The 26,987-nt window shown below is 42.0% G+C and overlaps 1 protein-coding gene across 3 annotated transcripts; it reads right to left on the bottom strand.

Moving 5' to 3' along the window:
* On the bottom strand, nucleotides 1-21,418 carry LOC103174566 (somatomedin-B and thrombospondin type-1 domain-containing protein). Of its 3 annotated transcripts, XM_042332448.1 has the most exons (6): nucleotides 21,160-21,418; nucleotides 8,694-8,888; nucleotides 7,323-7,401; nucleotides 6,554-6,677; nucleotides 5,405-5,705; nucleotides 2,967-3,029 (listed from the first exon to the last, which is right to left on the bottom strand). In XM_042332448.1, exons 1-5 carry the CDS (start codon nucleotides 21,377-21,379, stop codon nucleotides 5,418-5,420), a joined length of 906 nt encoding a protein of 301 aa, XP_042188382.1. In that variant the 5' UTR covers nucleotides 21,380-21,418; the 3' UTR covers nucleotides 2,967-3,029; nucleotides 5,405-5,417. The 3 variants fall into 3 exon arrangements, with proteins under 3 accessions (XP_007885169.1, XP_042188382.1, XP_042188381.1); XM_007886978.2 differs by lacking the exons at nucleotides 5,405-5,705; nucleotides 6,554-6,677 and adding an exon at nucleotides 1-1,610 and having other exon boundaries at nucleotides 2,853-3,029; XM_042332447.1 differs by lacking the exon at nucleotides 2,967-3,029 and having other exon boundaries at nucleotides 5,348-5,705.
* Between the last annotated feature and the right edge of the window lie 5,569 nt (nucleotides 21,419-26,987).

Here is a 26,987-nt window from a genome sequence, read left to right as displayed (position 1 = left end):
ATATTGTAATCGCCTTTATTATTACTGCTCAATGTAGCACAAATTAATATACAAACATTTATACAGGGGAACCATCAAATAAATGCTCCCAACAGTTTTGTTTAACCTATGGATTCTCTGTTCTTCACCTTTCCCTCAATTATGAGATATTGCATTTTTCAAAGAAAAAAAGTAAATTTATCAAAAGCTTATGTACAAAATATTATTTCAAATGACATTTTCTCATTAATATACTGCACAATTGTTACTGTATAATGGGAACATTACAAATGTCCAGCTCAAGGTCCCAGTCAGCTGTGTGAAGTGCTTTGAAATGCCCTCTCAATGTGAGAGACACAATATAAATGCAAATTGTTAGTGTCTGTTTTTCATTGCTGCTCAATGTGTTTGATGACTGGGTTAGGGACCGGAACATTTCTAAAGGTGTCATTTTGCCCCAATTGGTAGCGTTCTTGCCTTTGGATCAGAAAATTATGGATTTGAGCTCTACATTGGAGCTTGAGTATACAGTCTTGGCTGATACATTGTCAGAGTTGCTGTCTATCAGAAAAAATGTTAAACCCAGTTTGTCTTGGTGTCCTTGCCTAAGTTCTTTCCTCCTTAAGCCCAGTTGATGGAATCCTAGATTCCAAGATCAACCAAAGTACATTTCCTCATAGATGCAGAGCTTCCTCTACATCATCTGGAGAATGTGCTAAGTGAGAGATGGCCGGCCCAATGTACCACCAACATCACCATCACAGATAGGGAAATCCCACTGTAAGCGCACACTGGTAAAGATAGTAAATTCAGCAGAGTAATCAGCATCAGTAAATAGAGCTACCAGTGCAGTTAACTGTTGGAAGTTTTATGGACTGACTAAGCAAGACTGTCCAGTCAGTGCTGCTTGGGTGACGAATGTATGATCTTCATGTGTTTACTGTGAGTTAGAGTTAGATTGCGGCTATTTGAACTTGTTCACTTTGAAACCTTAAGGAATCATAAGGAACAGCACATGTTCACTCCAGCTGTGTGAGCTGGTCTTGAACCTGGATGCCAAGAGGGCAATATTTAAATGCATTGTGGCATCCAGGACCCTTTTAAAATTTTGAAAACATCTAAACCAAGGAAAAGAGGACAGCAACTTAGACATGGAGAAAACATTTGAAATTTACGCACTTAAAATAATAGCTATGCAAAGAAGCAATAAGTATTTTAAAATAACAAACTAACTTAGCACCCCAGCATGCTTAATAAAACCCACAGGAAATCATGAATTCTGTCTTCAGTCCCATGCTGTTTTATTATGTATCTGAATTGGTCTTTTCAAACGTTTTCATTCACATTCAGAATGACTCAGTGTTGTCTTACAGTAAAGTGTTCAAGGGGTGATCCCTTTAAGACTTGGAAATAAAACGAGTGGTGTTTGTTTGATATAAATTTCAACTTAGGGTTACACAACAACATTGTTTATAACTTATTGTAGAAAGTTTCAGAAGCGAAGACTCATTTCTCAAGTAAACACAAAGCTGTGGACAACAGGACAGGAACACTGTGGCACTTGACGGACTTTTTTCCATGTTCCTCTACATCGGTTATTGCCCACTGCTTGCCACTGGAAAGTATCCGTCCTGTCACCGTGGAAAACAAAAACGTCAGAGAGTAACTATAATGACCAAAAATCTTATCACACCATTTAGAAAGATGAGTGGGGTGAAATTTGTGGCATTGCATAACACATTCCTTGAGATAACTCATCAGGAACGCATTAAGAAACATCACAAATTTCACTCCTACATTTGCAAATGCAATGCAGTTTGAGGTGCAATCGCATAGAATTACAGACAAATAGAAACTTACAGAGCAGTTAAATGATTTGTCCCAACTAGTCTGCACTGGTGGTTACAATCTACATGAGCTTCATACCTTCCTAATCGCCTCCTTGATCCCTCTATTTCACTTCTCCCTCATGAATGCATCAAGTTTCCTCTTAAATATGTTGATGCTTTCTGTTTCAATCACAACTTCCAACACACTCTCACCTGAACTTTCTTTTTATCTGCTACTGACTTATTTATTCCCGCTTGTGTTGGACTCACCAACAGATGAAAACAGCCTATTATTGTCCACTAAATCGAATCCTTTCAAAATTTGAAGCATCTTTATCAGGTTCCTTCTCAAGCATCTTCTCCAGAGAGAAAAACTCTTAACAAGTCCAGTCCTTCAGATAGAGATACAAACAAAGATGTGCACCTCGCAGATAAAGGTATGAACAGAATTGGGTTACATGTTAGTTGTGGGGTGATCTAACTGAGGTAAAGATGGAAGGTAAATGTGTGACATTTCATAATTATCACATTGAATGCATTCTGTAACATCACTAGTTTCACTTCATAAACAAAAAGAATACTGCTGAGACGATGCTGACTAAACAAAGGTGCAACAAATCTAAATTGGGTCAGTGCAACTGGATCCCGACAAATGTTAATGAGCAGAAAGTATGCATTCAACTTGATAAACACGTCCCATAAACCATATAATGATGGTACAATTCATCCTAAATTGGGAATAATGTGTGCCAAATGTTAATTATTAGTAACATTTTCCATTAAATACTTTGGCAGTGCTGTGTTAGACTATGAAATGGAATACAAAGGAACAAATTGCAGCAAATTGCTCGGAGCAGAACGATGCCTACGTGGGTAAGAAAGCAGCAGGAATTGTACCACTACGGAAGGAAACGGGTTGAATGCCTTCACAAGAGGAAGAGAGAAAATTGGCGAAGCAGCTCGAGAGGAGGAAGAGAATGGGGACATCGATATAATCTCGTTTTTGTGTACATATGACGTGCGTGTCTATCGAAACTTAATTACCCATAATCTTCTGCACCATCGCCAATACAACGGTGGCTCCCTGTATTCATAGCCGGTGGTTGGCAAGCGACACACACAGTGTAACCTTCTCGTAGGTATTGCATCCACCTAGCAAAAGGGCGGTTTTCTACAGTGCAATGGAAAGACAGCGACTCCAGCTTAAACTCCGTGCAGTACCTGGTTAATAACAAGAATACGAAAAGATGCAAATTTTAACTCAGCGTCAAAATAGTTAGCAGTTCACGTCAGAAATTAATTCATGTTCCAGTTTATTTTCTTTGATCATTTTTAATCTGGTTCAAACTCCACTATTTTTAATGTACATTTGCGATACTTTACTTTAAATAATGGAAGAATTTCAAGCACTGAAATTAGGATTTTAGAATTACTTCTGAAAGTATTAATATAATATTTGAAACAATGAACAGTGAAACAAGCTAAAAATTATGTTGGTGGGGTGGGGGGGGGGGGGGGGCTTGGATGGAGAAGAGACTAAAGCAAACCATTTGAGGAGCACAAATAAAAATGAAAGCAAAAGATCCCTCAGCTCATAGAAATATTTGGTGAATTTATCGAAGGTGAAGAATAGCATGTGCTCACTGTCAAAGTCAATATACTTGTTGATGAGCAGAGTTTCCCCCTCTCAACGTAAGGGTTCTCCTAACACACTGAGTCCTGGCATCTCACGGGCTGCTGGGTGGAAGTGTGGACCACAGCAAAGAGATGATGACCCTCCAGTCCCTCAACCAGGTGGCCATTATTCATGTGTGAACCTTGACGGTCAGTGAATACACAAATTGGGAAGCTTTGGGGAATCGCGAAAGCATATTCCAAAATGAACAAGACTTATTAAACTTACATGCATATAAACCAGTACAATAACACATTATCATGAGATTACTGGTAAGGGTGCAGCGAATAGAACTCCGGGAACAATTGAGAGTGCGTATAGAGGCGGAAGACATATAGGCCAGAAAAGGATGCAACACAAAATGGGAGGAGAAAGTTCGCTCCTCTAGAGGTAAATTAGTGTAACATATGGCAGAAGAACAGCGCACAGGCTCACTCGCATTGTACAGTATGACATGGTCTCGGTGAAAAGACAGCAAGAGCTGGTGATCACCTACTTTCGAAGCAAAACAACAAACATGGCTTAAAATTGAAAACAAAAACAAACACAGAATAAGCCACTTCATAGTCACACAAAGTCTGTTCATGATGGCGTTCCCGTTGTCGGAATGTGAAATTTGTTCACTTTTCTACCTACAAATAACGCAAACTATTACTTGCCCTCAACAACAACAACAACAACAAGATTCCATTTATAAAGCGCCTTTCACGTCAGGAGGACGTCCCAAGGCGCTGCACAGTTGGGTCATGACCCGAGCAGGGGGGAAATGGTCAGGGTGAGGGGAGGGAAGGGAGGGAGCGAGGAGGGGGGAAATGGTCAGGGTAAGGGGAGGGAAGGGAGGGAGCGAGGAGGGGGAAGAGAGTCGAGAGGGGAGCTGAAGGCTCGGTCAAAGAGAAAGGTTTTGAGACCGGCCTTGAAGGAGGAAAGGGAGGAAGCAAGGCGAAGGCACTGGGGGATGGAGTTCCAGAGCCTCGGGGCTGAGAGGCTGAAGGCCCGACCACCGATGGTAGGGCGGTTGGGGCGGGGGACGTGGAGCAGACCGGAGCCAGAGGAACGGAGGGTACGGGCAGGTAGGTAGGGGGATAGTAGGTCGGAGAGGTAGGAGGGAGCAAGGCCGTGAATGGCCTTGTAGGTGAGGATGAGGATCTTGAAATCAATCCTCTGGGGGATGGGGAGCCAGTGGAGGCGAGCGAGGGTGGGAGTGATGTGTTCCCGAAGCCTGGTGCGGGACAGTACACGAGCTGCAGAGTTCTGAATGACCTGCAGCTTGTGGAGGGAGGTGGCGGGAAGGCCGGCGAGGAGAGAGTTCCCATAGTCCAGCCTTGAGGTGACAAAGGCGTGGACCAGAGTTTCAGCAGCGTGAGGGGTGAGGTAGTGCTGTAGTCTGGCGATGTTCCGGAGGTGATGGAAGGCGGTGCCAGTTGTGGTGCGGATGTGAGGGAGAAAGGACAGCTCAGGGTCGAACAAAACGCCGAGGTTCCTGACTGGCTTTGCGAGGTGGAGAGTGCAGCCTTGGATGCTGATGCTGTCAGCGCCTGATGCTGATGCTGTCTGCCCTCCTTTAAATCCTCAGTTGCAAGAATTGCAGTGTGGTCACCAGCCCTGGAGACCGCGAATGTGTAATTGTGACTGCGGAAAGCCCCCTAAAATTGGTGCGGCCACTACAGTCTATACAGGATTCGCATTCTGCGTTGAATCTCTTACTGGGACTGAGTCACTTGGGTTTTTGGATTCTCATTTCTGTAATACCATCTACCCTTACGCGGCAGAGGATGTTCCATCATCCAGTTTCTGGGATTGTCGGGTTGCTCTACCTTTACGGGTTCACCGGATGCTGACTTATTCAATTACTCAGGGTTGCGCCCTATCCCCGATTCATAAGAATTTTTATTGGGTTTGCAATTCTACTGTTTATGCTTACCTTCCGGCAAATTTTAAAGGAAGATGTGCCCTTTCTCATTATTTTCCCATGATCCGTTTGACTGAAACCCTGCCATCTGCCCCAGGCCCACAGGTGTTGAACGTTTCCAATCCGTCTGTTCCTCCGCCATGTCCATCGCTCTCGCAGGGCTGATCCCTTTCATACGCATGCCCAGACCCAGTGGAATCGCTTTCTTGGGGCCCTTCTTCCCTTTTATGGGGTGATGTGTACCCTTGATCAGATTGCTATCCTGTCTCAGGCTGTCTCTTCCTTGGCCGCCGAAACATCCGCAGCGTTGGCCCTTATTGGAAAGGAAATGTCCGAGATTCGCCTTTACACACTACAGAACCGCATGGCCCTTGACTATGTCTTGGCTGCGACGGGAGGAGTGTGTAAGGTTATTGGCCCTGAATGTTGTATAACGATAGATGATTTTTCTGGGAAAATTTCAAATATCACCAAAGAGATTAACCAAACGGGGCAGGATGCGGGTAATATCATTATTCATTCGGGCGGAGGACTATTGGATTGGCTGAGTAATTGGTTGCAGAATATGGGAGTGGGTTGGTTAGGAAGTATAGTCAGAATTTTGTTAGAAATAAGTTTAGTTATTTTGTTAGTCTTTGTTTTTGTAAAGTGTGTTCTCATATGTTGCACCCAGTGTTGTCGAAAGACTGCGAAATCAATGATGGCTATGCATTCAGTCCGAGTTAACTACCACCTCACTCCCACCCCCTCATGTGATGAGCTAAGTTATGAGATGGAAAGTTTTCATGCTACTTTCCCGGATTCCTTCTTGGAAATCGATAGTTCATCCTAGGGAGCCTCCCTGGTGCCCTGTTACTGAGTTTTGGTGAGTTATCCCAGGGATAAAAGGGAGGAGTGTGGAAAGTGTGGGAATGTAACATCTTTGGGCAATCGCAAAAGTTACAGAATAAGCAAAGGCAATGAGGCAAAACATGTTTTCGCATTTGGTGTAAGCTCAGCTTTGTTTTGGTTTGCAACTATCAATGTATATGTTATTGTGCTAAGGAACCCGGGACCCATATCTCTTTTTATGAAAGAAACAGACATCCAATTATGGGAAAATGGAACATGTATAAAAGTCAGATGTTGTTTTTATCTGGTGTGCAGTGTGGGGAGCAGTACCTTGGGAGAGTTGTTGCTACCGCTCTGCACCTCATATATATATGAAATAAAGCTTTTTGGATGTATACCGCACTGACTCCGTGTTGAGTTTTTCAGGTCTTTAAGAGCAATCGCACATCGAAATCTGGATTTAACAAAGGCAGGTTGTTTCACCACCAGGAGGCATTCCTAACTGAGCTCAATCTTGTCCTCACCTGATGTCGACACCCACACACACACATTTCAGCAAGGATAATAATAATAATCCTTGCATTTGATATAGCGCTTTTCATGTCGGGAGGACGTCCCAAAGCGCTTCACACAATATACTATAAAGTGAATTGATTGTATATTTGTGGGCGAACGCAGCAGCCAATTGCGCACAGCAATGTCACACAAACAGTCGTGGATTGAAAATGACCAATTTATTATTGTTTTTTGGAGGGATTATTATTAGGAGTGTGGAGTAAGGAAACTTGCCCAAGGTTTCGCCCGGCCTGGATTTCCGCATATCAAACAGGCTGACTTCCCTCTCCCTAACTCATGCTGAGTTCAATGTGAGCAACGACTAATACATTGTATAAAAAAACACAATTAAAATCTAAAAGGTCTGTGTGGACTGGGTCTGTGTTAGGAAACTTGTTTCACATTATAGGTTCCTACCTTAATTAACTTCTTTATTCAGCAGGTGATCTGAGAATCAGCACCTTTAGTGTTTTACTTTTGCTTCTAATGTTGCCAATTCCCTTAAGGGTGTTAACATGGGATTGTAATGAAGGATGCTACTCACTCTGAAATCTCTGACTCTTCAACTAAAGCACGCTTTCTTCTCTCCTTGTTGTATTCCGCTGTACTTATGAAAGCTGGAACTGGAATAATAAAAAGAAAACCAAAAGGTGTATTTAAAAGCTGAATAAACAAAATCCCAATTGCCCAATTTAATTCAAGAATAACAACAAAAAACTTAAAAGATTTTTTGTTTTCTGATCAGCTTGGTATCTGACACAGGCAGAAAATCATCACCATGCTTAAGAGTATCTGGCTTAATAGTATCCGAACCAGATTGAGAGTTTCACATATTTTTGCCATAACATGTGGAAATTTCTCTGTGTCTGAAATTAAATGTGGACTCTCTCCCTAGAATTTGGGGATCCAGGTTAACATACAATACTAAATGTGAGATTTGTGGAGGTTTTGGGGTGGGTGAACTGGGAGTCTGACAGGCTCTGGAAGCCAATAGGCAGAAATATCCATTTCTTCCTATTGAAAACTTCTTTTTATCATTTGTGAGGAGTACACCATTTCTCCTGGGGGGAGGGGGAACATGATGCATCCTTAATGTGAGATCTCACATTTTCCTATTATCTGTGCACGCAAGTGTTTGATTTAAGCAGCTAAAACTAAAGGTTTTATCCAGTCCAAGGCGCTGTTGAGCATCCTATCGCTGTTTATCTAAATGGGACTCTGTCAGCGTGCTATTGCCAAGATCTTTCCACTAATTGTCTTACCAACCTTCCCCTGAAAACATCGGATTCCTTTTGCCAAGTTGGGTAACGTCACTTAAACAGCCAAAAAAGACAGCTGGTCTGAGAAATTGGGAAAGTCAAGCAGGGATGCTTTCTGAAATTAGGTTAAAACACATTGGGGGCAATTCAGCACCAAAGCTGATGTTCGCCACATCACATTTACCTGGATGTGCTGGAGGCAACCCCCCCTCCATGCTCTCAATAGTGACATCAGTGAAGCCTAAAAAACCTAGCTCTTCGGCTAGCCCCCTTGGTCACCTTCCGCCACTCCCTGCCCTTCCTCCCTTGCTCGGCATACACCCCAGTTTAAGACTCAATAAAGCACTCTGAGATGTTACCCTATGTAAAGGGCACTATACAAATTACATATAATTAAATAGAATATTACTGCTCGGAAATAGGCCATCAGCCCAACTGGTCCGTATTTATACTCTACCCTTCCTAATCTCCTCTTCTCTACCTGTTGCTCTGAGTGCTGACATATTTCACTTTAATGAGCACAAAAGATACAATCCTCTCATTAAATAACTCTTGAAATAAGAAGTTTCTTACTAAAAGCAATTTTTATGCATCATTGTGAAAATCCTACAACTTATTGAGAGGTAGATTATGAGGATAAACAAAGGGATGTGTACCATGAGAGAGTCCACAGTGGATGCCCTGATAATTCATGTACTCCAGACAGCCTGCTCGTTCCTCCAGAGCTGGACAAGGATCTCCGTGGTTCTGAGGCTCCTGCTCAATGTAACGCCTCCGGACACGCACATTTGGCTGGCATTGCTCAGCACAGCCACTCCAGTGACTCCACTCACTCACCACACAGGGACGAGCTGGAAAAAAGGGAATGAATTGTAATATTACTAATCTTTATGCTTGATATGAAACAACAACTTGCATTTATTTAGCACCCTTTTCATGTGGCTGTATCTCATTGAGGCGCCTGATCACATAGCGCCTTATCACATCATCGAGACGTCTCAAAATCCTTTAAAGGATTGAAACCGAAAAATATTTCAGGGTTACGAGAACGTGGAAGTCAGATAACTAAAAATGCTGAATCGATAGTAGTCTTAAAAAGGGAGGTTAGATAGATAACAACAACTTGCGTCTATATAGCGCCCTTCATGTCGGGCAGGTCTCAGAGCACTTTAGATACTTGGTAAGTAGCAGTGTTAAGGATTATGGAGTAAAGAAGGAAAAATGGGTTTACAACAACAAGATTACATTTGTTTAGCGTCTTTCACATTGGGAGGACGTCCCAAGGCGTTCGACAGAGTACAGTATTTCAGACCCGAGCAGGGGTCGGCGGGGAGAAGGGAAGAGAGGGGAAGGGGGGTAGCCGATGGCATGGTCGAAGAGGAGGTCGTTTAAAACCATAAAGAACTGCCATAATCTAACAAAATGTTAGAGAGGCAATGACAGTGAAAGTTGGTCTATACTGTTCCTATTCTCTACAAGTGTATTCAGTCTATTTTCAGGATGATTATGGGATGCTTTCCTTTCTTCCCATAAAGTGGTGCAGGTCTGGACTTACTGGTCCATTACCTTCCATAAATGCAGTCCATTTCTGCATTAGACTCCCAGATTTTGCCCAAAGATATACAGCCAATTCACTTTAAAGTATATTCTGTACTTTGAGGTATCCAGAATACATGATAAGGCATTATATCAAATGCAAGCATTATTATGATTTATTATTATTATATTCAGATATCAGAAGGCTGCAACTCAAACTCCAGCCCTCTGTATTCTGCCTGTTAGAGCAACACAGCAGGACCACTCACATTTTTTGGTTGAGTTATAACCAGACACTAAACAATGAGTATTAATATGCAGCGACCGTCTGCATGTCCGAATCTAAATATTCCCTTAACTTTATGATCTGTTGGTGGCAGATTAAAATTACCAGAGTGACTGAAAATCTTCCTGCTCTTGAACTACAGCAGTTTTTCGCAGTCACAAGAAAACCCTTTATATGGTTTGCTTCACTCTGAGTGTAACATAAAACCATTAATGCTCTAATTTATGGTGTTCTAAGATAACATGGAAAAAATTAGTTTCTCCAACCAAAAAAAATTTTGTGGTAAATGTAATGTAATCTCTTTTTTTTAGTGGGCATGTGAATTAGGCACAAGATCTTTGGTACTTTTAGGAAGTATCATGCTATTTTTTTAGGACTGCAGGCAAGGTTTTCATTTTATTATTGTCCAAATGATACCCTGTGGATTACCCTTGTTCCACAGGGCAATACATTTGATTTACAATGAGAACCAAATCCTGACTCAAATGTAAGTCATTGAAACCTCAGATCAGCCAGGCCTACGCAGAGATATGCAACATCTGAACAGCTCCCATAGGTCTACTTACAAATGGTGTTCCGCAAACTGGGCTACTGTTATGTTTGATCTGAGGGAAGTAACATCCAGTGGGTCCTGGTGTTCGAGAAAGATAAGGGAATGGAATGGCAAATCGTCCTTCAATAAGATTAGTCTTTTTTCTTGTTTTCTTTTCAAAGCTACAATGAATAAATCATTCAGTGTTTTATTCTTACTTGGTGTTTTGGGACAGCCTAATCATACACATCCCAAATTTGGGATTATTATTATTTCAGCTTTCTACAATTGCTGCTCCGAAACATGCATTAGTTCTCGTTGCTTTAGCTTAGAAACCCTACACAAGCAAATAGTTAAAACCTAAAAAGCTCTACAAGTCACGACAAATAAAAGATTCTACTCCCTGCTTCCCCATGAAATAGGCTTTGTTTTTCATCATTCATGAGTGAGTGAATCCTGGCAGCTTTGCTGAGGAAAAGAAACCTTGCACTTCACAGGGATGAACTAATTAGTGTTTTGTGCAACAAAAATGTTATAATACAACTACTGTAAGTCTTCACTAAGATCCCATCTGCGGTGAGTGGTCACTCAGCCTCGGGAACTTTAAACAAGGGATTAGACCTTCACATAAAATAATAGCCACATTCAACACAACAGCTAGAAACCTCAAAACAGGACGACTGTGTTTATTTTTGCTGTATGTACAGTATTGTGTCTCCCGTACACTGTTGTTTCTGTTAGTTGGCCTCAGTGAGAAAGCTACTATAAGCAAGATTGCCGGCTTAACTGAAAGTTTGCAAATAACTGGATTCAATAAACTCTATATCCATTTTATTTTTTTTATTTTAAAAACAACACGTACACAATGCAGTAGTGCAGGTAAATCTGTAGAACTTTGGGAGCTTATTACATTGCAGACCTTAGATATTGTAGGTCAGATAGGAATAAAACTTCAGCAATAGATTAAAGGATAATAATAATAATAATCCTTGCATTTGATATAGCGCTTTTCACGTCGGGAGGACGTCCCAAAGCGCTTCACAGAACACATGCTGGAGGGATTATTATTAGGCGTGTTGAGTAAGGAAACTTGCCCAAGGTTTCGCCCTGCCTGGAATTGAACTCAGGTCTCTCACTTGCAAAGCGAGTGCTCTAACCACTGAGCTACAGGATCCCCATTCCTGGCAATGGTACTAGTTATACATACATATGTATGGCTAGCATCACTGTCAGGAATGGGGGCCCAGAATTTCTTAAATTCAGTCTTTAATTTTTCTGTAAATTTCTTTTAAGTGCTACCGAAGATAAGCTTCAGACTTAAAGCTGAATTCAACAAGTTGCCAGATTCTGCACACTTTGAAATGCTATGTTTATAGATTTACCACTCCTCCATCTCCTCTCCTATCACCTCAACCTTCATGGTTCGGTCCTTGAGTGGTTTAAGTCCTACCTCTCATACCGTCTTCACTTCACCTTCACAAAGGGCTTCTACTCAAGCCCCCGCACCATCTCATGTAGAATTCCTCAGGGCTCTGCCCTTAGTCCCCTTCTCTGCAATATCTATATATCCCCTGTTGGTGACATCATCCGCAGGCATGGGGTCAACTTCCACATGTATGCGGATGACACCCAACTCTACCTCTCTGCCTCCACCCTTGACTCCAGGACCACTGCTGTCCTGATAGAATATCTGTCAGACATCAAGTCCTGGATGAGAGCTAACTTTACTACAGTTGAACGTCAAAAAGACTGAGGCTCTCCTGATTGGCTCCCGTCAGTGCCTCCTCACCTCAGGCGCTGACAACATCACCATCCAAGGATGCAGACTCAACAATAACAATAACAATCCTTGCATTTGGTATAGCACTTTTCACGTCTTCTAGACATCTCAAAGCACTTCACAGAATATACTGTAAAGTGAATTGACCATATATTTGTGGGTGAAACGCGGCAGCCAATTGCGCGCAGCAGTGTCCCACAAACAGTTGTGGATTGAAAATGACCAATTTATTACTTTGTTTTGTTTTGGAGGGATTATTATCAGGCGTGTGGAGTAAGGAAACTTGCCCAAGGTTTCACCCTGCCGGGAATTGAACCCAGGTCTCTCGCTTGCAAAGGCGAGTGCTGTAAGCACTGAGCTACAGGACACCTTATTAAGTCAGTCCAGAACCTTGGCGTCTTGTTTGACCCTCAACTATCCTTTCTACCCCACATCCGTGCCATGACCCGTTTTGCCTCTCTCCATCTCAGTAACTCCGCTGGCTCCGCTACTGTCAGACAGTACAGGCTGCCGAGACCCTCATACACTCATCATAACATCCAGGCTCAACTATGCAAACTCCCTGCTTGTCGGCCTCCCCAACTCCTCCCTCAATAGGCTGCAGATCATCCAGAACTCTCCCGCGCTCTCCAAATATAAATAAATAATAATTTGGTCACTCAATCCATCCATGGCTGTTTGTGGGATACTGCTGTGGGCAAGTGAGCATTTCTCCCACAAAATATACAGTCAATTTCACTTTACAGTACATTATGTGAAGCGCTTTGAGATGTCTTAATGATATGATAAGATGCTATATCAAATGTAAGGGTTATTATTGTTATTATTAGGTTAGAGTTGAGCACGTTTAGATACACCTATTGGCTATTTATAATAATTCTTGCATTTGATATAGCAATTTGTAAATAATGATTATGTTATTATGTATGATCATGACTATAAGTGTTGATTTATATAATTATGGCTAATGTACTTGCCGTCGTTTAATAAGGAAAATGGGCAATTGAATGACCTATGAAACCCCTGAAGTAAGCAGTGAAATGGAACCTAGTGGTCGGCAGGCTGGTACAAACTGGTTTAGAGCTATCAAAGAAGTTAGACAAAGTTACATTTTCCAGAACAAAGAATCATGTCAGAAAACAGTTTCAAGGCCAGGACAGGGAGACTGGGACGAGGAGATTAGGAGTCAGGAGAAGAGTCACGAGGGGTAAAGGAACGTGTGAGAACCCATCACTGAGGGCTACCGGTACAATGAACACCATGTGCAGAATGAGGTGAGCAGATCTGAAGGAAGATAACGGTCCAAAGGTGATGTGGCTGTAAGAGTCAACACCTTCTTTAGAAAACTGGTAAGTGAAGGAGGAGAGCAAGGGTCAAGAGTTAGGGGATGCAGGACAATGACCAGGAAAGATCTGGTTATTGTCCAGATGCTGCTAGAGAGTATAAGAATAGGAACCAAATCTGAGTGAAGTTCTCGGATCGGGGAGAGAACAGAGGAGGAGCTCTGGGGTCACCCTTGTGAAGTGCTGACCTCTCCGACCGAAACCACAGCAACTCAGGATTGGGAACGGCAGACTGTGTATTATAGTATCAGGAATTATTGATTATTTACTATTGCATCACAAATTATTGATTATCTACTGTTGAATCACAAATTATTGATTATCTACTGTTGAATCACGAATTATTGATTATCTACTGTTGCATCACGAATTATTGATTATCTACTGTTGTGTCACAAATTATATTAGTTATTAAATCATCTTTATTCAATTATTTTTCCTGATAAAGTATGATGACAATTCTAACGTGTGTGCTACCAACGTACTCTTTGGCCCATAAAATGCCAAGCGGACTATCCTATTAGTGTTATATCTGTACTTAAGTGTGAAGTTCGGGTTGACTTACTGTACTAAAGTTGTGTTCATAAAATATTAAAATTGTATCAAGGACTCCGGTGTCTCAGTGTTTACCAACCACTCGTATAAAAAAGTTTATAAATTTATCAAGTCTTTAATGTTTCATGACGGTCAAAAAGGAGGGTCTTGAGTTGTGTTTTAAAGGAGGGAAGAGAGGTGAAGAGATTGTGGGATGGAGTTCCAAAGTGTGGCAGCAGAGAGGCTGAAAGTCCGGCCACTGATGGTAGGGCGGATCGGGTGGGAGACCTGCAGCAGGCCAGAACCTGCTGAGCGGAGGGAGCGGACAGGTTGTGAGGGGGTCCGCAGGTCAGATATGTAGGAGGGGGAAAGGCCACAGAGGGCCTCGAAAGCGAGGACTAGGCTTTTGAATTCTATCCTCTGAGGAATGAGGAGCCAGTGGAACTTGGCAAGGGTGGGGATGATGGGGTCACAGAGCCTGGTGCAGGAGAGGTCATGAGCTGCAGAGTTCTGGATGATCTGCAGCTGGTGGAGGGAAGAGAGAATGTTACCAACTGAGCCAGGCTGGCACATTTATTTGTTATTTATTCACCACATTCTTCCTTCCTCACAATACAGTACCTGCTTATGTGTATTTGGATTAATTTTCCAACCAGCTGTGTAACAAGTCAGAGCCATGTTGACTGCAAACACATGCATTACAAGGAGACTGTCAATCAGAATAAGTTCAGTGAACTCCACTGTAGTTTTCATAGTTTTTGTCACTCTGTCCTCTGTTTAAAAACATGTTGGAGCTGCATATCTGGGGCATGGCCACATAACTCACTGTTTCACACATGCAGAAAAGGGGAAATATTTTCATCATTGCTACCAGCCAAAAAAAAACCTGCCCAGACACAACAAACTAAAAACTGCTTATCATATTGCTACCGTGGTCATTGAAAAGTCATAATAGAGCAGCTTCTGTGAGAGAGGTATCACAGAAATATCATATCAGAGTGCTGAATTTCCTGCACAAGTGTTGAAAGATCCACAAGATCATAGCACAGAGGGGCTAGTGAGCTGGGGCATTCTTTATCAAAAGGAAAAAATGTCAGGAACTCTTTGTCACGGGTGAGCCACTTACTACTTAGGTAAACAATTTTGGCAAAACTTTAAAGCTTTGTTAAATTCAGCTGTGTCATTAACAGAATTTAAATTGGACAAATAATTGAGGAAAAATTATATTGAAATGCATGACGAAAAAGCGAGGGAATAGGATCAGAATAGATAGCTCTAGTGGAAGAGCATACAGCACCTTAGATGTCAGAAGGAAGTCTCAAAGTGCATCACAGGAATTACTAGAAAGCAATGAGTGTGTATTTTGTTGGCAAACTCAGCAACCAATTTGCACACAGAGTTGTCCCATAAACAGCCATAAGATGAATAATAAGTCATAATCCTTACATTTTTGACCAATTTTATTTGGACGATTGTTGCCATGGACACCAGGAGAAACTCCCTTCAAATAGTGCCATGGGATCTTTGGCATCCACATGAACACGGACCTTGGTTTAATGTCTCATCTGAAGGACAGCACCTCCAACAATGCAGCACACCCCTAAACACTTACATTGGAGTATCAACCTGGATTGGGTGAGCTTCAAACCACAACCTTTTGACTCAGAGACGAGAGTGCTACTAACTGAAGTAGCCATGAATTGTAATAGTTCTAGCAATTTTTGTTGGAGAAACGAGACTACCTGATAATAACATTTGATAATAACAAAAGCGCTTCCCAATTTTTTCTGTCTTAATTTAATGGATGGCACAGAATTATCAGTGTCTAATCAATCAAAGCTTGGAATTGACAGCTATCCTTCTGAGTCAAACATTGGTTCTTTGTACCATGAAATAATTTATTTTTCTCTGCTCACACTTGATATGGAAAGAGATTTATGTGAGAATCTCAATCTGTATTTTTGAGATGAAAATCAAACATTGTGTTGCTTTCACATATTTCCTATCTTTATTTCACTATTCAGTGAATACTACAGGTGACAATTTGCAATTTGCGAAGTGCAGTCAAAAGCAGTCAATAATTACCACTGGCCTCAGTATGAAAGGTAAGAGACCATTGATAACCATTGATCGGCTTTGACTGCACTTCACACTTGCAGAAGTATACCACCACATGAAGAGAGGGGTGGAAGAAAGGTATCGAAGAAAGGTATTGAATGGGTGCTCTCCTGCAAGTCCCAGGAGAACATTTCAGACTGGGATTGACCGAAACCTGGGAGCAGGAAAGTATTGGCCACACCTGCATCAGAATGATACAGGACAGAACCGGTCATTCGACCCACCAAATCTTCGTCTGTGTTTCTCTCTACATAAGCTGCCTCCACTAATCCTACTCTCCTGCTCCCTCCACATGCTCTTTGATAGTTTTCACAATTCTTCCTTTTCAAGAATGTGTGGCAGGCTTGAAGCAATAATAAATAATATTACATTTGGTATAGCACATTCCACATCAGAAGGGCGTCTCAAAGTGCTCCACAGGATATACTTTAAGGCGAGGTCTCCCCTACTTTACAGTATAAAGCAAGGAAGAGGTTGGGCATTTTTCTTAAAGCATGATTTCTTCACAATGATGTAAAATCATTACTTAATTTCATTTTTTTTCAAAGGAAAACTATCCAGAATCTTGCCAGGTCACCTTATTTGGAGTTGCCTTTTCTTGCAAATTGTGGCTCCTCCAATTATAGCTTTAGGTATCAGCTTGGCTCAGTTGGTAGGACTGTATTCTGGCTGTTGGGCAGATCATTAAAATGAGTTCAACTTTCCAAGTTGGCACTTGAGCTCATTAATAAATGGGTCATCATATCATGGCTGTTTGTGGGATGTTGCTATGTGTGAAATGTCTACATATACTGCATACACTTATTTCACTTGATAGCACGTCCCTGCCAAGTGCTTTGACTAGTTTTTACGTTACAAAATACAGTCAATTCACTTCACAGTATATTCTGTGAAGCCCTTTATTGAGACATCTCAAAGACGTAATAAGGTGTTACATCAAACACAACAACAACAACAAAATTACATTTGTATAGCGAGGATTATATTACTATTAAAGTCACTCTTATCAGTGACAAGGTTTAAAATATTATCATGTATTAGTAAGTGAAACATTTCTTTGAATAACTTTCCTAAATTCAGAGGGGACTGAGCAATGGTTCAGAATAGCTTGCATGAAATATTTCGTGTATTTGAATTATTTTTCAATTGGACTAAATAACTATGCGGTTCTATCATTCCTTTGTTGTCTTTTTGATTATGCACAAGAGTGCCACCTAAAGGCAATCGAGCAGTTAGAGACCCCTGCTGTAAAGTGTAGTGATTGTGTGGTTTGTGGATGAACGCAGCAGCCAATTTGCATACAGTAATATCCCACAAGCAGTCATGAAGTGATTAGTCAATTTTATTTGGGGGATTGTTGGCAAGGAAACGCCTTTCTCATTTTGAATAGTGCCATGGGATCTTTAATGTCCACTTTAACAGGCAGGCGGGTAAGGACGAAAAGTATCTCATCCCTAGAAAACAATTTTTTAAAAATCTTTGCCACGTGGAAAAATTTAATCCTGTATAACCCGGAGGCAGGGCTGCCTGGCAATGGATAGCATTCCACAGTGAGAGGAAAAAACCCAAATTAACACTGAAACAGAGCACTTTGATGTGGTGGCCAATGTTTGCACAGTTCCATGTATTCTTGCAGCACCTTCTCTTTAACTTCTCTACTTTGTTGCGATTATAAAGCAATGACGTTGCTTTTGATTTACTAAAGTAGTGAACTTTTTCTCAGTGTCCAATTCTTGCATTGATGATCACTCAGACATTCCTGTCAGTAGTGCTACATAAATCCAAATTGTTGTTGTTGGTTGAAGATCTTGGACTCCAAGTTACAGTAAACTTCTGATAACTTGTCACTCAAGGGAAAAAGGCTCAGTGGTGAGTTATCTGGAGTGGCGAGTTAGGCATATGTATAAATACATAAATAAATGTGGCCGGGATATTGACAGCATGATGACTTAAATGGCAGTTACAAGTTAAGTCAGGGTCGAGTTATCAAAAGTTTACTGTATATCATCAAAAGTTTTTAAACTGTTTTAAAAAATGCCCTTTTTTTCATTCTCCAATATCAAGTGTTGTCGAGCTTCGAGCTTCGGCAAAGTGACAGAGGTTTTATCTCACCATGAATTTGGATGTTGTGCATTGCGTTGTATCCTAGGTTTGCCCTTTTAGGCTCACGGCAGTTTCTCTATAGCAATTTAACTTGCATCATGCCTTTGACAATGGGGTTTCACAAAGACAATGAAGATCATAGAGCAAGGGAGAATTTAAGCAGGTTGAGCAAAAGCACAGCCAAAGACACTGGGGAATAATAATAATAATAATAATCCCTGCATTTGATATAGCGCCTTATCATGTCTTCGAGACGTCTCAAAGCTCCTCACAGAATATACTGTAAAGTGATTTGACTGCGTATTTTGCCAATTGCGCACAGCAGTGTCCCACAAACAATCGTGGATTGAAGTGGCCAATTTATTATTTATTTATTTTATTTTTTTGGAAGGAATTATTATCCCCGGAAAAGTGATCTGCCAATCGACTAACAACTGCGCTCCTACTTACTGCTAGGTATACAGAGGTGTGTGGAGTAAAGAAGCTTAGCCAACATTTCGCCCTGCCGGGAAGGAACCAGGTCTCAGGGCTTATGAGGCTAGTGCTCTAAACACTGAGCTCCAGAGAATGGAAGTAAAGAGTGAAAGTGGGAATAAGGTGGAGAGTAGAGGGGTTGAGAGTAGAGGTAGAAGAACTACAAGTAAAGGGATCTTTCTGCCAAATATTTTGACTTTACATCAACAAAGAAAAGAGCCAGAGGGCAATGGTCAGCCCTCCCCTCTTCTCAAACATCCTTCCCAGAGATAGCTATTGAGTTGAAAAAATGCAACTTGATTTTTTTTGAACAGTGTTACCCTCCCTGAAATATTGACCCGAAGAACCTACTGAACAGAATCCAGAAACTCTGATTCCAGAAATAGTTTAACTGCATACTATTTAATCTTACTAAATGGGCGGAGGGGGGATGGCGAGGCATTTTTCTTAAAGCAGGATTTTTTCACAATGATGTAAAATCAGTCCTGAATTTTATTTTTTTTCAAAGGAAAACTATCCAGAATCTTGGATGATCAACTAGGTCACCTCGTTTGGAGTTGCTTTTTCTTGTGGCTCCTCCAATTATAGCTTTCAGGTATCAACTTGGTTTGGTTGTTAGTACTGTATTCTGTCTGTGGGGCAGAGCACAAAAATGAATTCAAGATTCAAGTGAGCACTTGAGCTCATAAATAAATGGGTCCTTACATCATGGCTGTTTGTGGTACGTTGGTGTGTGCGGAATGCCCACATTTACTGCATACACTTATTTCACTTGATAGTTCTTCCCTACCAAGTGCTTGTTACAAAATTTACAGTCAATCCACTGCCCCTTGATACGTCTCAAAGACATGATAAGGCGCTTTATCAATCACAATGATTATTATTATTACTATTACAGCCACTCTTATCAGTTGCGAGGATTAAAATATTATCACGTATTAATAAGTGAAACATTTCTTGGAATAACTTTCCCGAATTCAGAGAGCACTGAGCAATGATTCAGAATGGCTTGCTCCACCCCAGACCTGCTGTCACTTGTACTATACAGCGGCTAGCGTTTCTGCAAACACTCTGAATCATAGAATTATACAATACAAAAGGAGGCCATTCAGCCCATCATGTCTGTGCCAGCTCTTTGAAAAAAACTAGCCAAATCAATCCCATTCCCCCGATCTCTCCCCATAGCCCCGCAAAGTTGTCCTCCCCAAATAATTATCTACTTCTTTCTTAAAAGCTGTTATGGAATCAGCTTCCACCGCCCTTTCAGGCAACGATTTCCACATCCAAACAACTCGCTGTGTGAAAAAAAAATTCTCCTCACCTCTGGTGCAGATCTGAGCCAGTTCAAGAACACTTTTCTCTCTTGACTTCCCAAAATGGAAATGAAAATCTGCTGCCTGAACATGGCTGCTGATCAGCATCTTTTTAACCAGATCATCACCGTGAGGGTTGGGTTTTATGACATTTATCTCACTAAACGCGAATCCCAGTTACAAACTTAAAAAACAATCTGTTTTGTAACGGTGGCTGTTTTGTTTTGTTTTTTGTGCAAATTTTAAGGAGCTTTTTTAAATTGCTTTTTTTTTCGCTTAAAAAAAATGAAAGCCTCTGCATAACTTGACAAACACAAAGTCGAAAGATCTGTCAGAAGTTTTGAGGTGGCGGTGGTATTAAGTTTATAGGGAGCAGAGAGCCAGGATGAGGGGCAAAACTGTACACAGAGCCCAGTGTCGCCCACAGGACAATGTCAGCCTCAGCTCATCCAAAGGTCCACAGCTTCCAAACCACAAACTCTTGCCACTTGTCATCCCAATGTATTATCTGGTGGGAGGATTTTGAATTGGAGAGCCATTTAGTTTAAATCTTGGCTGGTGACAGATTGTAAGGAAAGCACTGACTGACTGTACTGACTGACTCCTGTGCGCCTGGAGTGAGCCAAACTGGGAGTCTTGCGTCGGCACAAAAAAGGGCTCTGTGGGAAGGGTTCAGGCAATTCATTCATTCATTCCTTCATGGTATTTGATCGATTCGATCCATCTGAGCCCATTTTTTTTTAACGCACAGCGATAAAACTTACTAACAGTTCCCCCACCTGTGCACGCAAACCCAGACAAGGTTTGGCGACAGGATCAGACAGTCATTTACCAAAAACAATAATAAATTGGTCGTTTTCAATCCGCGACTGTGTGTGGGACGTTCACTGCTGTGCGCAATTGGGCTGCCGTGCGTTCGCCCACAAATATACAGTCAATTCACTTTACAGTGTGTTCTGTGAAGCGCTTTGGGACGTCCTCCCGACGTGAAAAGCGCTATATCAAATGCAAAGGATTATTATTATTATCCAGGAGAGTGGGGGTGGAGGGGGGGGGGGGGGGTTGCTTTGCGCTGCTGCTGCTGCGCCCACAGACGCCTTTACCTGGGCAGGTCCGGGTGTAATCGTAGCAGCAGTCTCCGGTGCTCTGGCAAGCTTCGTCGCAGTAGCAGGTCCCGTAGACCCGGTCCGCTCTCCAGCCCGGGCCACCGCATCCGTGGTCTCTGCCTTTGCAGCATTTGCCGGACTCCGAGCACCCGCCGTCCGTGAGCTCCGACAGCCACAGCAGCCCGGCCAGGAGCAGCCACTGCCCCGCGTCCCCCATCGGGACCACAGGACCACAAGCTCCAGCCGACTTGGGAGGACGTCCAGGGATGCGAAATGACTTTGTCTGTCTGTCTGTCTGTCTGTCTGTCTGTCTGTCTGTCTGTCTGTCTGTCTGTCTGTCTGTCTGTCTGTCTGTCTGTCTGTCTGTCTGTCTGTCTGTCTGTCTGTCTGTCTGTCTGTCTGTCTGTCTGTCTGTCTGTCTGTCTGTCTGTCTGTCTGTCTGTCTGTCTGTCTGTCTGTCTGTCTGTCTGTCTGTCTGTCTGTCTGTCTGTCTGTCTGTCTGTCTGTCTGTCTGTCTGTCTGTCTGTCTGTCTGTCTGTCTGTCTGTCTGTCTGTCTGTCTGTCTGTCTGTCTGTCTGTCTGTCTGTCTGTCTGTCTGTCTGTCTGTCTGTCTGTCTGTCTGTCTGTCTGTCTGTCTGTCTGTCTGTCTGTCTCACTGCCTCCCACAGAGAGAGAGGGAGAGAGAGGGAGAGTTAAGGGGGTCCGTGGGGCAAGTCGCTCAGATCTTCTTCTTAAACAGCCCGGGTTTCGAAGCTCAGCCTTAAAGCAAAACACTTTCAAAGGCTGATCTTCCTTTAAGAGGGTGAGAGAGAGAGAGAGAGAGGGAGGGAGGGAGAGAGGGGGGGGAGAGATAGAGAGAGGGGGGGAGAGAGAGAGAGGGAGGGAGAGAGAGGGGGGGAGAGATAGAAGAGAGAGGGAGAGAGAGAGGGGGAGAGAGAGAGTGGGAGGGAGGGGGATGGAGAGAGAGAGGAGGGGGAGAGAGAGAGGGGGTAGAGAGAGAGGGGGTAGAGAGAGAGAGGGTGTGGGGGTACAAACGTGTGCGATCCTCTTCGCGAAGGACAGGTTAAAGGGAGTCTCAACAACGTCGATCCCTATTCCGCAGAGATTAAATCCGACTCTGTGGGTACGAGAAGAGCTCACGATCCTCCCTGTTTCAGAGGGGGAGCAATGCACCGGTTGGGAGTTGGACGCTCCGGAGCCGTGGGTTGAGCTGAAAGGGCTGAGATCGTTGAGTGATGATTTGCTGGGACTTGTTTTCCAAAGGCAGTGTTGCAAGTGGTGAAAGTGTTCCCTCTCTCTCCCTCTCTCCCTCTCTCTCTCTCACTCTCGCCCTAAGTGACTCAGAATGGCCAACCCGAGCTGCCTTTAAGGCCATTCATTCTATCACAGCCCAGAGGAATGCAAACACTTGGCTTCACTCCACTTACAGTTGTTTTGGAGATGTGTGCAACTTTCTGGCACATCAAACAGTTCCCCCCCCATAGATATTTAAAGACACCAAACAAGTGTCTCACTTTGCTCTTTCACTTTCCTCTCGTCCCACACATCAAAATGCTGCATTTGAAATGCCAATGGGATGGTTGTGTGCAAAACGCACCTGTGTTTGCTTAACGTTTATTGTTCATGTTTTTTTTGCCCCCTTCCAGGACAGGAAAGAGGAGACAGTGATGCACACGCATAACGTGGGTTTAGAAATGCTTAAAACAATGAGCTTTAACCAGATCTTGGGTTTGATCTATCAGCTGAAGCCATTGGAAGTCAGAATAAAAAAATAGCTGTAGAAGGATGGATGCAAAACCAAAACACTCTCAGGTAACCATAGTTGTGCTGCAGTAAGTGTTACAATTAAATGATGTGCCTCTCTAATCTGAATTTTACATGAGACACACAGGTGGCAATGGGACATCATCATCAACAACAACAACAACAACAGGATTCCATTTATAGAGCGCCTTTCACATCTAAGAACTGGTTCAGTAAAGAGGTCGTTGATTGCTGAATTTCCATGATATTTTCGCTAGATCTGGTTCCCTCCTCCCAAAAATAATACATGCACAGGAGGTGCCAAGCGTGGTAAGTTGGGAAGGACAAAACGAATCCCGTCTGGATCACTTGGAAGAACTCTTGGGAAGGGTAGCGCAAGGTGCATCAGTTAAGAAGAAAATCAATCCACGCATTTGCTGCAGTGAAGTGCCTTGTCATTAAAAATGATTTAAAACATTCACGTGTTTTAAAACGCTTCACAGGGAAGTGCGGTGACTGCATATTATAGGCAAATGTAGCAGCCCATTTGCACGCAGCAATGTCGCACAAACAGCCATGAAATGGATGATAAGGTTTTCATCATTGACCAGAACACCAGGAAAAACTCCCTTCTCATTTCCAATAGTGCCATGGGATCTTTAACGTCTAGTAATGGTGTTCCAGATAACGGTGGCAGAATGGCTGAAGGCTCACCCATCAATGGTGGGGCGGATTTGGCAGGCGACACAAAGCAGGCCACTGTTTGTTGAGAACAGGGAGCAGGCATGGTGGTAGAGTTTCAGGAAGTCACAGAGGTAGGGTAAGACAAGGCCTTGACAGGATTTGAAAGCAAGATCAAGGATTTTGAATTTGATTCACTGGAAGATGGTGAGGCAGGAGAGCAGAGTGAAAACTGGTGATAATTTGAGGTATCTGGTGTGGTATAGGACTCGAGCTGTAGAGTTCTGGATGGTCTGCGTAGTGCTATATCAAATGCAAGGATTATTATTATATTATTATATTATCCCTCGTGTAGGGAGTACCTTGGGGAGTCCAGTGAGTAAGGCATTCAAATAGTCAATCCTGCATGTCATGAAAGCGTGATTCAGGGCAAAATTCCAAATCAAACTTTTCCTGCACATGTTTTTTTAAAAAAATGCCATTTAATTCTTTCTTGCTGAAGAAAATTCTCTATAGTAAGGGTGATACACCTTACCTTCTTCTCATAGTAGACATTATGTGATTTTATTGCATTTTCAACATAAGATAAAGTGTGCTGTGTTAAACTGTTATCAGCAAACAGATAAGCTCTTTCTGCTGGATCTTTTTGGTATTGCAGCTCGGAATAATGGTCAAGGGCAGTAAAGTACAACAAGAATAAATTACAAAATGCAAAGTACGGCAGATGCTGGAAATCTGAAACAAAAACAAAAGTCAATGGGAACACTCAGCAGGTCAGGCAGCATCTATGGAGAAAGGAAAGTGAGTCAATGTTTTAGGTCCACGACCCTTCATCAGAATTGGAGCATGTTGGGAGGGAGAGGCTTTTAATAATAATATAATAATAATCCTTGCATTTGATATAGCACTTTTCACATCCTCCAGATGTCTCAAAGCGCTTCATAGAATAGACTGTAAAGTGAATTGACTGTATATTTGTGGGCGAAATGCGGCAACCAATTGCGCACAGCAGTGTCCCACAAACAGTTGTGGATTGAAATGACCAATTTATTATTTTTTTGAGAGATTATTATCCCTCAAAAATAGACAGACTGATAAAATGGGCAGACACGTGGCAGATGAAATTTAATGTGGAGAAATGCAAAGTGATGCACTTTGGGAGCAGGAATAAAGAGAGGCAATATAAGCTGATGATACTATCTTAAAGGGGGTGAAGGAACAGAGAGACCCTGGGGTTCATATAAGTAAATTTTTGAAGGTGGCAGGACAAGTAGATAAAGCTGTTAAAAAAGCAAATGGCATACTAGGCTTTATAAATAGGGGCATAGAATACAAGTGAGGAAGTTATGATGAGCCTTTATAAAACACTGGTTAGGCCTCAGGTAGAGACTGTGTTCAGTTCTGGGCACCACACTTTAGGAAGAGGACTAACAGAGAGGGGGAGGCAGGTCAAGGAAGACAAAGAAGAAAATGTGGTAGAGGACAGGGTATGATGGTATAAAGGTGTTAATGATGCAAAACAAAAGGGGGGATTTCAACAAAACAGGGGAAAATAGGTATTAATGATGCAAAACAAAGTGTGCGTGTGTGGGGGGGGGGTTAAATTGCAATAAAAAAGACAGACCAGAGAAAGAAAAGCTGTGTCTGCATCATTGGGTTAGTAGAGTCGGGTTCGTACAGTTGAAATCGGCTTATTGGCAATCAATTTGTCTGGAACTGCTGGCCAGGACAATCTCCTTTGTCTTTTCAAATAATGTCAAGAGTTGTTTAAAGTTCACCTGAAGAACGGTAGTCAGAATCTTGGTTCAGTGCCTTATCCAAAGCACACCACTTCCAATATTGCAGCAGTTCCCCCAGTAGAGCACTGGAGCATCAGTCTGGAATATGAGACTCATGCACTGAGGTGGAGCCTGAGCCCACAATGGTCTCATTCAGAAGCAAGAGTCCTAACAACTAAGCTTTAGATGAATGATCATATTAATTAATCAGTTAACTAAATTGAATGACTTTTTTTTCTATGTGTTTCATTGATGTATCCGATTCCATGACTTCAAATGCTGACTTCAAAAAAGAATAAAAGTACGGGAAGGGGAGAAGCTTTGTTTGTCCATCAAAACTCATCCCTTTTGTACATTAACTTGCCTGGAATTACAATCACCACACTTTACAGAAACCTCTGTCAACTACCGTGAGACACTTCAATTTGACAAGCTACTATAATAAATGTAACGATTATAACTTTAATTATAACTCTCCCATCACAGCATGGGACAGTATATTGAATATACCCAAAGTCTGTTCCTCTGTTATCTTGCTTGGTATATTATTTCAACCATTTATCACTTTGTGAGTAATGAAGTTTTTCCTGATATATGTCTGACTAATTTCCATTAATCTCTTCTGGGTCTATTTTGCGTCTTAATTTGAAATAATAGTTTGGGGCTACCCCTTCTTTGCCAATAAATCTTGTGGAGTCCTGTAGCTCAGTGGTTAGAGCACTCGCTTTGCAAGCGAGAGACCTGAGTTCAATTCCAGGCAGGGCGAAACCTTGGGCAAGTTTCCTTACTCCACACGCCTAATAATAATCCCTCCAAAAAACAAAACAATAATAAATTGGTCATTTTCAATCTACGACTGTTTGTGGGACATTGCTGTGTGCAATTGGCTGCCGCGTTCGCCCACAAATATACAGTCAATTCACTTTACAGTGTGTTCTGTGAAGCGCTTTGGGAAGTCCTCCCGACGTGAAAAGCGCTATATCAAATGCAAGGATTATTATTATTATACTGTATTTCAATGAGACCATTGCTTAACTGCCTTCTTTGTAATTGTAGAGCTTAAGTTTCTCCGATCTTTCTTTATTGTGCATACATGTTGCACTTGAGATTGACTCAGCTGCTTATTTCTGTGTATATTTTGCATACAAATACAGTATATATTTTAGTGATATGCAATCATATTCAAAACAGAAGCTCGTATTCTAGGTGTCTTCCAGTCAATTCTGTAAAACACTACCGTAATCTCTGTCGTTTCCACTGTACAAACTATTTATCCCAATATTCTGTTGGCTTTTTAAAATTCCTTTTGAATATTGATTCATATTTTATTACTTTAGAATACATTTGCAATCAATTATTTGAATTATTCACTTAACTGAATCAGTAGGTTTTTTTGAACTGGATAAATGGCACCTAACTTTAATTGATCTAACAGTAAGATTTACAGTTTACACTGAACAAAATGCACTCCTGTAACTTTTATACCAGGCACCTGAGCAACAGTAGATTATTCACTCCATTCCATAAGTCTAACTGTCCCAGATTCACATAAATAAACCTGGATAATTTATGTGTTGTGTGATACAGCACTCCAAAAAATGAACCATAAATTGTCTTTAAGAA

This window comes from Callorhinchus milii, unplaced genomic scaffold, assembly GCF_018977255.1.
Source record: "Callorhinchus milii isolate IMCB2004 unplaced genomic scaffold, IMCB_Cmil_1.0 Scaffold2, whole genome shotgun sequence".
Taxonomy (NCBI): domain Eukaryota; kingdom Metazoa; phylum Chordata; class Chondrichthyes; order Chimaeriformes; family Callorhinchidae; genus Callorhinchus; species Callorhinchus milii.
Note: the sequence above shows the minus strand (reverse complement) of the source record. Positions and strands in the feature narration are given on the sequence as shown.